Source organism: Brassica napus, chromosome C7 (genome assembly GCF_020379485.1).
Source record: "Brassica napus cultivar Da-Ae chromosome C7, Da-Ae, whole genome shotgun sequence".
Lineage (NCBI taxonomy): Eukaryota > Viridiplantae > Streptophyta > Magnoliopsida > Brassicales > Brassicaceae > Brassica > Brassica napus.
In genome coordinates this window covers 21,432,923-21,445,910 of record NC_063450.1, presented here as the reverse complement: position 1 = coordinate 21,445,910, position 12,988 = coordinate 21,432,923, and the positions used below count along the sequence as shown (strand labels likewise).

Below are 12,988 nucleotides of genomic sequence, written 5' to 3'. Positions count from 1 at the left end.
TTTATTAAAACATGAGCATGATTGATATATGTATGGTCCAACTATTTTAATGTATTTATTAAAAAAAAATTTTAACCATTTAAAAGAAATATTATACAAAGATATATGATTAAAATACATTGATATAAAAATTAAATTTCTAAAAAATATAAAACAAAAAATATAAGTGCTCTTGATTTAGGACGGTCAGGATCTAGTTAATTTTGGTAAAACCATAGATCCAAACTTTGTACTGTCACGTGTATCTCGTTCTTTTTCTAAATGATTAAATGAAACAAAAATATTAATAAGAAAATGTGGATTATCATTTGTGGTTGTGGTTTCGCTAAGAGAAGCTTTAGCACAGCGCGGGTGTTTCCTTCCGTCTTCCTCGTGCTCTTGATTTGGTAATTGCTTCTGTTCTTCTGTCGTAGAATCGTAGGGATTGGTGTATGAGAATGGCTGATCCTGATAGTCGATCAAAATGTAGAGTAGTGTCGTTTGATTTCTGTGTAAACAGGATCTAGCAGAAGCGGAAGTCATCAGAGACTCAGAGTTCAAGCAATGAGTGCCATAGCGCAACGGGATGAGAATAATGTACCTGATCATCTTCTTGTTCTTGTACACGGTATTTGGGCCAGGTATAACGTCTCTCAAGAGATTATTTTTTATTTTAATAGTGTTGGTGTATTGAATTTGAAAATTGTGTATATTCTATCTGCGTCAGTCCCAGCGTCTGGCTCTACGTGGAAGCTGAGATGAAAAGACGCGTTGGAACAAGATTCCTGATCTATGGTATGCTTATATGCTTGCAACTTTTATTTACTTGAGCACTTGTTGGAGTATGTATGGAAGAGAGTTTCCCATTAGAACGGTTACTTAAACCATATCCAATGTTTTGACAAAAAAAAAAACCATATCCGATCTATTTTATTATAGAATTAATTTCAATTTATTTTTCTAGAATATTATTCCCCAAAATATAATGTAAAAATAGAGAAATGCTATTTATTTTTCTAAATAAAAAAAATATAAATCTCTATTTAGAAGAAGAAACAGAGATAAATAAAATAAATGTAGATGAGTTAGAGAGATTTGCCTCTAAATATTATTCTTTTTATTTTTAAAAGTTAAATGTTTTAAAATAAATTTTGTTTTAAAATATGTATGTTTTACATTTTCTATGTAATTTTAATAGTAATGATTATATATTGTAAACTTCAAAGAGTTGTTTGAAAAAAAGGTTTGTACTTATTCAAATGCTATTGGTTTAAATTTATAAATTTATGGAAAATAGCTAAATACGAAAGTGATGTATTTATAGTCAACATTTAATATATTTTTTAATATGTGCTAAACACAAAAAGTGTGTTATTAGAAAAGAATGAATAATTATAGAAATAATTATAGAGAGATGAATTGGAAACAGTCTAAAAGCTTGGAGTGTCCTTTCAGTTCCAATTCATCTTTATATTTGACTCTAAAACAAATCTATTCTAACTCATCTCTATTTCTTTATATTTAGGACAAGAAAAAACATTTCTCTATTTTACTCTATATTTTGGGAAATACTGTTTTAAATTTAACTCTATTATAAAATCTTTTTATTTATTTTTAAATTAGCAAAATGCATTAGAAATAGTTGCATACCATATATATGTCTGTTTGGGACCGCATTTTAGTTTTGTTATTTTATCTTGTTCTTCTATGCATGCCTAAATTACACATCATGTTTTTTTTAATTCACTCTTTTTCCCTTGAACATGCTGCACAGCAAGTTCTTCCAATACTTCCACTAAAACGTTTGGCGGAATCGATGGAGCTGGAAAACGACTAGCAGAAGAGGTGAATTAACTATTTTGCTTTGGATTTATGTTTTGATATGGTGTTTTGATTTTAAACGTTTATTTTATCAGTGAAACTGATGTTTTGGTTTTATCTTTACTGTGTTTTTTTTCCTTATCAAAAGTTTAACATAAGTGAAAGTTGAGAGTAGAATCTTACCGTTTTAGTCGGGTGATACACATTGACGCCAAGTCTAGACACACGACCCAGGGGTTTCTACTCCTCAACACTAGTATATGAGCTGATATATGTTTCCGTTCCTGATGTGAGAGAGGAATAGGTTAGACAAGTAGTCCAAAAGAGCAAGAGCTTGAAGAATATTTCATTTTTAGCCCACTCTCTCGGTGGCTTATTTGCCAGACATGCTGTTGCTGTTCTTTATTCACAAGCCAATGATGATGCTGTCTCTAAATCTGGGGATTCACATATTCTGAGAGGTAGGATTGCTGGCCTCGAACCAATTAATTTCATCACCTTGGCTACACCTCATCTAGGAGTCAGAGGCAGAAAACAGGTTCTCTTCTTCTCCTCTTATCATAATTGTAATCAGAGAGTTTCATAAAGGATAAATATAACCACTATTGTCTCTGACACATATATTATTATATTTTATGTCAGCTGCCTTTCCTTTTGGGAGTTCCTATTTTAGAGAAACTTGCTGCACCAATAGCTCCGTTTTTTATTGGTCGCACTGGTACCCAGTTGTTTCTTACTGATGGTAAAGCTGATAAACCACCTCTTCTCTTGAGGATGGCATCTGACTGTGAAGATCTTAAATTTTTGTGAGTTAAAGGCACTATCATTATAATGACTTATTTTTAGATCCTAATGTATTTCCTTTTCGGGCAGATCGTCTCTGGGGACATTTCCATGTCGCATCGTATATGCAAACGTATCTTATGACTGTATCCTATGCATTTCTGTTGATGTTTCTGTTTAACTTGTTCTGTCATGATTTCGAGTTTTGTCTGCATTTGTTTCTCAAATCTCCTTTCACATCTATTAGACATGGTTGGTTGGCGTACATCTTCCATAAGGAGAGAAACTGAACTTTTCAAGGTACATTTACTTATCCGAAACGGTAAAACCTTTACATTAAGGTGGGGGTATTGGATTTAGAAATTTGATAGAATTTGAAAGAATTATGGTTTCCATTAAATTCTTGTGTTATTCAATTGTGTATTTTATCAATTCTTTTAAATTCTTGTGTTATTCAATTGTGTATTTTACCAATTCATTTAAATTCTAGTGTTATTCAATATTTGCTAGATTTAATAGGAATGTTATTTGAAAGGAATTTAATGGAAAATGTAATGTAAAATGCAAAGGATCAATTCCTTGCTTTTATGAAGGGATTTGTTATTTTTAGAACCAACTTGACCCCACGGTAATCCACTACGTCTTTAGAAGACATATCACCTACACCAGCCCAATTCCATGTCTCTCCTCTTCCAAAACCGGAACCGAAAAACTGAACTAGAACCAAACCAAATTATTCGAAACCAAAACCGGACCGCCTCAAATGCCTGAATGGTTTCTATATTTCTATATCTGAATAACCGAATCGGAAACGGAACCGAACCGAGAACCGAACGGTACCCGAATATCCGAAAAAACAAGTTTCAACACTTTGATATAAAATAAAATGTCATCAGTTTCACTCAACCCGAATGCCCATGGCTAGTTCACCCAAAAAGATTCCTTTAGTAAAAAAAATCTATCTACAAAAAGTAAAATTTTCCCAAGTGTTTTATTTTGATAAAAAAAATATCTAAGAGTTAACTACTAGTTGTGTATTTTTTTCGTTATCATTCATAGCGTTAGTATTACCATTTGAATTCCATCAAATTAATTTACATTCACTTAAATTCTATGACAGAAGGTAAACATAAGAATTAGACAATTGCATTAAAATCTCATAAAATCATTTAAAATACTGCAAAAATTATTACACGTGAATTCTTTCAAATTCTTGAGTTCAATACCACCCCCTAAATATTATTCCATTTTTTCCTACTAATTCTATATACAGTAGAAACTTCTATATCGTCCCGAGTTGATAAACATTATAAACTAATAAATTTTTCTGGAGTTGGATCAGTTTAAAATATGACACAAATCACTAAAATAATAATATAATAATATTTTAGAAAATCTTATGTATATATATAGTCTTGCTGAAATCATAAATTAATAATTTTTGTATATATACATTTTATTATTTTCTTTATTTCAAAATATAGTTATCTCTATATTTTTGTAACACTTCATTTTTTTATGTTTAGTGAAATTATATCTAAACCACATTTAAATTTTATAGAGCATATTTTTTATACACCAAATAATACAATAAAAGTAACGTGAAAGTCGAATTTCAAAAATTTAACTAGTGTATATACAATAAAATTAATTATTTTTTAACTTATAAAAATATATTCTAAAAGAAAAAATCCAGAAATTTTTTTTTTTTATAAATTAATAACGATATAAATTATTAAAATATAATAGTTCCAACGTTATTAATTTTTTGAGTTTTACTGTATATAACTTGATCGTGAGTAGTACACTTGCTTACATCTATATTCACCGAAGATGTTTTTGGTACTTCATTTCTCTCAAATAGCTTAAGAGTCTAGTGAAGATTGGTTGCTGTAATTTATTCGTGCAAGAAGTTCTCTGGGGCTTGTAACCAACCCAATGCAAGTTTGAAAACTACTCTTTCGGTTTCTTTCAGACTCAGATCTGATAGTTATGTTTTCCCCTTGTTTTATGCTACACGCAGCCTCCACGACGGTCGTTGGATGGATACAAGCATGTTGTCGATGTAGAATACTGCCCACCTGTTTCATCAGATGGAGCCCATTTCCCTCCAGAAGCTGCTAAAGCTAAGGAAGCCGCACAAAGCTCGCCTAGTCCTCAGAACACACTTGAGTATCATGAAATAGTTGAAGGTGAGAACAAAGAAAGCCAACGATTAGCCCCAAACATTCGATTTGATTGATTCTTCTAAATCGTAACAGTTTCAAAAAAAAATTTCAGAGGAGATGATCCGTGGCCTGCAGACATTAGGGTGGAAGAAAGTGGATGTCAGCTTCCACTCCACCTTCTGGCCTTACCTAGCTCATAACAACATCCACGTAAATTTCCAAAATCTCCACTTTGTGGGAACTGTTTTAATTCTTCCTGACAGGAACTAATAGAGAGTTTTGGGTCTTTTTCAGGTGAAAAGTCAAAGACTTCACAAAGCAGGAGCTGGGGTTGTTGCGCACGTGGTAGATAGCATAAAACAGCAAGAGTCTTCTACCTTTATTACCGCCAGCTTATGAATTGTCCAAGTCTTGGAGTGTTTAACCAGTTAAGCTGAGTGTGCCGCGACATTTAAACCATACATGTGTGTTCTTACTTACCAGTTCGGGAGATAGATGCGGATCAAGAACGTTCACATTCCTGACGATTTCATTTTGTGCAGCCCCCAATTTTTTTTTTACAAAATCATTTTACATATATAAAATATTTACTTGTACACGAATAAATTTCTTTTGTTAAGAAAATATATTTTTATTAAATTTAAAAGTACAACTAAAATAAGAAATATTTTTTATGTGATTAAAATTAAAATTTTTGATTTCGCTTTAAGAAAAATAAATTATTTAAACTGATTTTATAAATTATATTTTTTGAAAATAAATATAATTGCTTTCTTAATTTTGAATAGGGTTCTAGAAATCTTATTTTTTGAAAATAAATATAATTGTCGCCTTTCGAAATCAAGATCTTGGGATTGGACTTGTCAATCGATTCATAACCTTTGAAACACAATCAATATCTATTCGAACTCCCTTTACTTGTCGGAGTACATCTCGGATCTGTCGATTATGTTATGGCCGGAGTCCCACTTATGGTGACCTAGTTGAATTGGGGGAAGCTGTAGGTATTATTGCGGGTCAATCTATTGGTGAACCGGGATTCAATTAACATTAAGAACTTTTCATACCGGTGGAGTATTTACAGGAGGTACTGCCGAACATGTATGATGGTACTACACTTGAAAGAGGTTATAGGTAAAAGCCTCAACAGATTTTTGTTTCCCATTTCAAAATTACAGTTTCATCGGTTAACGATCGTCCATAAGAATATGACAAAAGAACAAGGATATAAGACGGTCGTTTCAGAAATGAAATCAAGTCCTAGCTGGCTCATACAAAAAAAAAAGCTCAATGAATCCAATAAGAAAATATTATTAGCAGAACATGGATGGTAATGAGAAAAAATCGGGTTCAACCCGGCCAAGAACCACAAACACCAAATATAAACAAGCATTTCCAAAAATAGACATGTGTTTTGTTGTTTTGTCTATTTGTTCTCTATAAAAGAAGATCATTGATTGGATCTATCATTTCTTCATCTTAAAGAATAATAATGGCAAAATTAGTCATCTTCTTCCTTGCCTCTGCCCTATGTTTCACCACCCTCCTTCACTTCGCGGCCGCTGATGCCGACGACTTCGACCGCTTCCACATTAAGGGCTCCGTCTACTGTGACACCTGCCGTGTTCAATTCATGACCCGCCTCAGTAAAGTCCTCGAAGGTAATTTAAGAACATTATCTAATATAATTCATATGTGGATCATCTACAATCGCTAGGAACATATAATAGCTATACAAAATGAATCCCATTTTTGTTTAGTTCGATGGTCTCAACTATAATAACACGCATTTTCTCATCGTTTAGAAAAGATTTACGATTTGTCATCTTATAGTTTTAAATGACCTAGCGTACTCAAACGTCTAGACATGACCCTGGTTATTCACATGTCTTAGTTCGATAAGATTATACAAAAATATACTTCGCATGTGTGTGTATTTCAGGGGCAAAGGTGAAGCTCGAGTGCAAGGGTCGTGAGAACCAGACAGTGACACTGACCAAAGAAGCTATGACAGACAAAGACGGAAATTACGAGATGGAAGTTATGGGAGACCACGAAGAGGAAGTGTGCGAGATCATCCTCGTCCAATCACCAGACGCAGAGTGTGGCGATGTGAACAATCAAGAGTTCCTAAGAAACGCAGCCAGGATCAGTCTCACGGCTAATGATGGCATTGTCTCCAACGAGACTCGAACCATTAACCCACTTGGGTTCATGAGGAAGACTCCTCTCGCTGACTGTCCTCAAGCTTTCAAGGAGCTTGGAATCGTCCCTGACGTCACCTTCTAAGCTTTATATATTTATTCTACCCATATATATCCCTCTCTCAACATTTTATTTTTGGCAACTCTTTCTGTTTCTTATATAAAGCATTTTTTTTTACATGTTGTGTTTGTGTTTACTTAACTAACGGTGTTTTCTTTTGTTTCGTTTCATATCTTGTGTTTGTGTTCCAGCAATTTGTCTTTTGCTGTTTTACTCTTGGGTGTTCTTTTATTTTCTAAAGAATGATCTGATTACCTTCCAAATTTGTAAGTCTAGGGAGTTTGTTTTAAGAATGAGTATACATGATGTGCAGAAAGCAAACCTTCATTTCCATATCGATTAATGAGATGACCACCTTCTTGATTTTTGAGGTGAAAAAGATAACAATAAAAGTCTAAAACGCTTAATCACAAATCTAGACTATTGTTACGGTGGTTTAAGCATTTTATAAATAAAAGTATTAAATATATAGGAAAATATATGAAACATCATAATTTTTATACATAAAATTATATCAGTTATGTTGGGTATGTGCCTAGCCCTCCCAAAAGGCCCGCAAAACAATTACCCAGACACATGATTACAACAAAGAAGATCGGGCTCGTCGACTTGAAAGCCGGTGTTCGGCTCGGCTCCAGACTACTTTTAGTCGATGAGATGATTGACTGAACATCATCGGCTCGCCGACCTGACACAACGGCCCGATGAGTCGACCCAATTACTCGAGGAGGCCCATCGAGACAAGACGCATTAGGTCAACGAGCGTTCACCTATAAAAGGAGGAGACAAGGCAACAAGGAGGGGATCCGCAAATTACTACACTCACTTTCGGCTAGAATTAGGGTTTTACATCTTACATCTCGCCGACTTGTACGGTCCGACGAATTTGTCTTCGCCGGACTTTTTCCTCTGTTCTCTTCCCCTTTTGTAACTCGGTTTCGACTCACTGATCTAATAAAACACGTCTTTGTCTTGACCCACCGACGAGAACTCGTCTCTTCTCTTTACTAGTTTATTGACAGTCTCAGTTTAAACAGTTGACGCCCACCGTGGGACAGACAGAGTAGCGTCATCGAAAGATCATGACTCGACCCGACTCGCCGTCCGACGACGAGTCGCCTGTGACCGAAGGCGCTCCAACAGCAGCGGCCTTTGCAGAAACCATACTCGAGAGGATGGCGCAGCAAGACGCCGCCCAAAAGGCGACGACCGAGCAACTCGCCGCCATCGCCGCCATTCTAGCTCCGCTGGCCAGAGGCTCAGGAGATCCGGCTACGACGGTCCGAAAACAACTGTTCGACACTTACCGAACAGCCAGTGCCGGAAACCCCGCAAACACGAGTGCCGTACAGGTCCAAACTCCCGGCGGCGTCGACCTCGTTACCGTCCGGGAACTCGCTGAGCTTAAGCAATCAGTCCTGGACATGAAAGACCGGATGCTCGAAGGACCTACTTCAGCGCCGCTGATCGAACGTGTCCTCGCCGAAACCCTAAAAACCCCATTTTCCCGGAAGATCACCGACGTACGTTACCGGCCGACCGAGAAAATTTGCCTTCCGACTTACGCCGGAAAGGCGGACCCAACCGACCACATCACTGCTTTCAACATCACGATGGGTCGAACCAACTTCTCTGAGGAAGAAAGAGACGCTGGCTACTGTCGTCTCTTCGTGGAAAGTCTTCAAGGACCAGCTCTCGGATGGTTCACTGGATTGGAGCGCGACTCCATCAACGATTTCCACGATCTGACGACTGCGTTCCTCAAGCACTACATCATGTTTACAAGACAAGGAGCAACTCTGTCCGATTTATGGAATCTATCTCAAGGATCGAGCCAAAGCCTCCGCGACTTCATGGAAAAATTCAAAGCAGTCGCTTCGAAAGTCCAAGTCCCCGACAGCGTTGCCGTCGACGCACTGATGAACACTCTCTATTTCAAGTCCTTGTTTCGCGAGGATCTTTACAAAAATCCAACCACTTCGCTCCAGGACGCAATCGCCAGGTCAAACAACTTCATCCGAATGGAAGAAGACACAACGGCGATACTTAAGAAACTGAACACGGCAACCAAACTGGCAACTGTCCCCAAAGTTCCCGAGGCACGCCAGGAACCTCGTCAGCACGCCTCAGGCAGTAAACCTAACCAGCCGAAAAGTTTCGTCTACGTGGTTGAAGACAAAAACGCGTCCCCACAGCCCACTGTTGTTGTACGCGAAAAAGGTTGGAATGTCTGGGAAAACGACGAAAAGCCGCAAACCTCTTCGAGACCTCCGGCGTCAAGTCCTGGACCAGCTGAGCCAAACATGTGGTGTAGCTTCCACAAGTCTAAGGCACATGATACAAGGAACTGCAGGCATTTGTTAGACGCCCTCTTCTCGTCGTACAAAAATGGAACGTCAAACGTCGAACTCCCTAAGCCTAGGCCGAACGGCACCAAGAGCTGGAGCAAAAATAAAGAAAAGAAAACTCACAAGAATCAGGATAAGTCTGGAAACCGGCCGAAACATACTGAGGATGACAAGCCAGAAGAGCATGAAGAAGAAGACGGCAATGCACAAGTCGACGAGGAGCAACCGCGTAATCGTCGACGTGTACAAGTCATCCTCGCACGACCCAGTTCCTCCTCAGATGAAGAAGAGGATAAACAGGTCCATGACTCACACGAGTATTCCAGCAAACGAACAAACGAGAGCATAGGATCAGAAGGGTCAAACGACTTAAGAAATAAGCTCAGGTGAAAGTTGCAGACATCTGATCGTGCATACGACTCACACGGAGATCTCCGCTCAATCATCAAAAAATCCAAGGCTAGGAAAATTGAGGACTTGAGTGCTCGATCCCGTCTCAGGCCACGAGTCATCGATCTTCGTGACAAGCTCAACTCAAAGTCGGAAGACCTCAGAATCAAGCTCAACCGACCAAAACATTCAGACTTACGACGAAGAATCGAGGTGGCGAGGTCCAAGAATGAGGACGGACACAAATCTGTTGTCGAGGACTCACCCGTTGTCGAGGACTCGTCCAACGTCAAAAATTCACCTATCATTGAAGACTCGCCTAGCGACTTGAGGACTCGACTGAGAAATAAACGAGTCGTCGAGTCTAACTTCCTAAACGTAATCATGGGTGGCTCACCTCCTTGCGGTGATTCCGTCCGGTCTGTAAAGGACCATCGACGACAGGCAGTAACCTCGAAGAAATGGCCATCGAAACCCGAGAACGATTCCTCAATCACTTTCTCACCAGACGATGCCATCGGCGTCCATTTACCTCACAACGACCCACTGCTAGTCGAGGTAGGAATTGCGAAGTGTGACATCGCTAAAGTGTTGATTGACACAGGCAGTTCAGTCGATTTAATCTTTCGAGATACGCTCGATAAGATGGGAGTCAACCTGCGCGACATGAAACCATCATCTCGCTCCCTTACAGGATTCAACGGTGCTTCTGAGACAATGATTGGTACAATCAAACTCCCCGTCTATGCCTGCGGAGTGATACGCACGGTCAAATTCTCAGTCATCCGAACGAAAGCTCCTTACAACGCGATCCTCGGAACCCTCTGGTTACATTCTGTTAAGGCAGTGTCTTCGACATATCATCAGTGCGTGAAGTTTCCAGGACCAAACGGTGAAGTGCAGACGCTTCACGGAGACCAGCAGGCCGCTCGCGAACTACTCATCGCAACGGTGAAAATGCAACAATCAACTCCTCGAATCAACGCGATAGCAAAGCAAATTCAACCTCAGAAAGACGAGATTTTAGAGTCACCATCGACGACTCTGATAAGAGCAAAGTAGTCCGAGTCGGAGCCTTCCTCAACGAAGAGATGCAACGCGCATTCATCGACTTTCTCAAGGAGAACGCTTCAACGTTTGCTTGGGCGACATCGGATATAAAAGGAATAAACCCCGCCATCACATCCCACGAGTTGAATGTCGATCCAACCATCAAACCCATTCGCCAGAAGAGACGAAAGCTAGGTCACGACCAAAGCAAAGCTGTCAACGAAGAAGTTGAGCGACTCCTCGCAGCTGGCTCAATCACCGAGGTGCGATACCCCGAGTGGCTAGCTAACCCGGTCGTCGTAAAGAAGAAGAACGGGAAGTGGCGCGTCTGCGTCGATTTTACCGATTTGAACAGAGCTTGTCCAAAACACAGTTACCCCCTCCCGCATATCGACAGACTCGTCGAGTCGACTGCTGGGAATGAACTCCTGACTTTCATGGACGCATTTTCTGGTTACAATCAGATCATGATGCATCCGGATGATCAAGATAAGACGGCGTTCATCACCGATAGAGGGACGTACTGTTACAAAGTAATGCTGTTCGGTCTCAAGAACGCGGGTGCGACTTATCAAAGACTCATCAATCGAATGTTCGCCGACCAAATTAGGGAACACGATGGAAGTCTACATCGACGACATGCTGGTAAAATCACTCCACGCAACAGACCATCTGGATCATCTTAAATAATGCTTCAAGACGTTGAACGAATATGGTATGAAAATCAACCCAGCCAAGTGTACTTTCGGCAACACCTCAGGAGAGTTTTTAGGGTACATCGTCACCCAGCGAGGAATTGAGGCAAATCCTAAACAGATCTCTGCCATACTTGATCTTCCCAGCCCAAAAACCAGCAGAGAAGTCCAGCGACTTACAGGAAGGATCGCGGCCCTGAACCGTTTCATTTCCAGATCCACGGACAAATGCCTTCCTTTCTACGAGCTGTTGCGAGGAAACAAACGCTTCATCTGGGACGAGAAGTGCGAAGAGGCGTTCAAACAACTCAAGGAGTATCTTACAACTCCTCCCGTATTATCCAAACCCGAAACTGGCGATACACTCTCACTCTATATCGCCGTATCCTCAACCGCGGTCAGCAGCGTCCTCATCCGAGAGAATCGAGGAGAACAGAAACCTATCTTCTACACGAGCAAGCGCATGACTGATCCAGAGACTCGATACCCCACCCTTGAGAAGATGGCTCTCGCCGTTGTAACATCGGCAAGAAAAATGCGTCCCTACTTCCAGTCGCACACAATCGAAGTATTGACAAATCAACCATTGCGAACGGTAATGCAGAATACAAATCAATCTGGACGGTTATCGAAGTGGGCTATCGAAATCAGCGAGCACGACATTGTCTTCAAGAATCGAACAGCTGCGAAATCTCAAGTCCTCGCAGACTTTCTCATCGAGCTCGCACCAGAGCTCGAGCAAGATCTAATCCTCCCGAGTAAAAATTGGATACTCCACGTCGACGGGTCGTCGACAAACAAAGGATCAGGAGCAGGAGTGCAGCTGCAATCCCCGACAGGAGAACTGATCAGACAGTCGTTCAGCTTCGGCTTTGCCGCTTCAAACAATGAAGCATAGTACGAGTCGTTGATCGCAGGACTAAGACTCGCCAAGGCAGTCAAGGCAAAACGCCTCAGCACATACTGCGACTCGCAACTCGTAACTAGTCAGTTTAGTGGTGACTACGACGCCCGCAACGAACGAATGGACGCATACCTTAAGATCGTTCAAACACTTGCCAAAGATTTCGAATTCTTCGAACTCACCAAAGTCCCAAGAGGAGAGAACATATGCGCTGATGCTCTCGCTGCCTTAGGTAGCATGTTACGCGATCAGGTGAAACGTACCTTCCCTATCCACAAGATCGACAAACCAAGCATCAACCTGACTCCCATCGAGACCGCCATCGTAGCACCAATAACCGAAGCCACACCCGCGAACCAAGTCCTCGAAGAGGTGTCAAACGACACCAACGACTGGAGAACAGAATTTATCGACTATCTGGTCGATGGAAAGCTACCTCCCGAGAAATGGATTGCACGACGACTCAAGATGCGGAGTGCCCACTATGTCGTCCTCGACGGAGAACTCCACCGATGGACCGCAACCAAGGTACTTCTGAAATGCATCAATGGCGAAGAGACGCATTTAGTCATGGCTGAAATGCAC

The 12,988-nt window shown here is 40.1% G+C and overlaps 2 protein-coding genes across 8 annotated transcripts; both read left to right on the top strand.

Annotated features, from left to right (window-relative positions):
• The first annotated feature begins 256 nt into the window (after positions 1 to 256).
• LOC106416168 (putative lipase ROG1) lies at positions 257 to 5,403 on the top strand. 7 transcript variants are annotated; one of them, XM_048763645.1, is made up of 11 exons: positions 257 to 386; positions 475 to 620; positions 707 to 774; positions 1,745 to 1,824; positions 2,105 to 2,338; positions 2,443 to 2,606; positions 2,674 to 2,729; positions 2,831 to 2,883; positions 4,607 to 4,775; positions 4,864 to 4,961; positions 5,046 to 5,403. In XM_048763645.1, the coding sequence occupies exons 2-11, from the start codon at positions 544 to 546 to the stop codon at positions 5,148 to 5,150; spliced, it is 1,104 nt and encodes a 367-aa protein (XP_048619602.1). In that variant the 5' UTR covers positions 257 to 386; positions 475 to 543; the 3' UTR covers positions 5,151 to 5,403. The 7 variants fall into 7 exon arrangements, with proteins under 7 accessions (XP_048619602.1, XP_013712460.2, XP_048619603.1 ...); XM_013857006.3 differs by having other exon boundaries at positions 259 to 386; positions 1,754 to 1,824; XM_048763644.1 differs by having other exon boundaries at positions 279 to 386; positions 500 to 620.
• An 811-nt stretch (positions 5,404 to 6,214) lies between these two features.
• LOC106414405 (pollen-specific protein-like At4g18596) lies at positions 6,215 to 7,279 on the top strand. Its single transcript, XM_013855068.3, has 2 exons — positions 6,215 to 6,412; positions 6,694 to 7,279. Exons 1-2 carry the CDS (start codon positions 6,244 to 6,246, stop codon positions 7,038 to 7,040), a joined length of 516 nt encoding a protein of 171 aa, XP_013710522.1. The 5' UTR covers positions 6,215 to 6,243; the 3' UTR covers positions 7,041 to 7,279.
• The last annotated feature ends 5,709 nt before the right edge of the window (positions 7,280 to 12,988 follow it).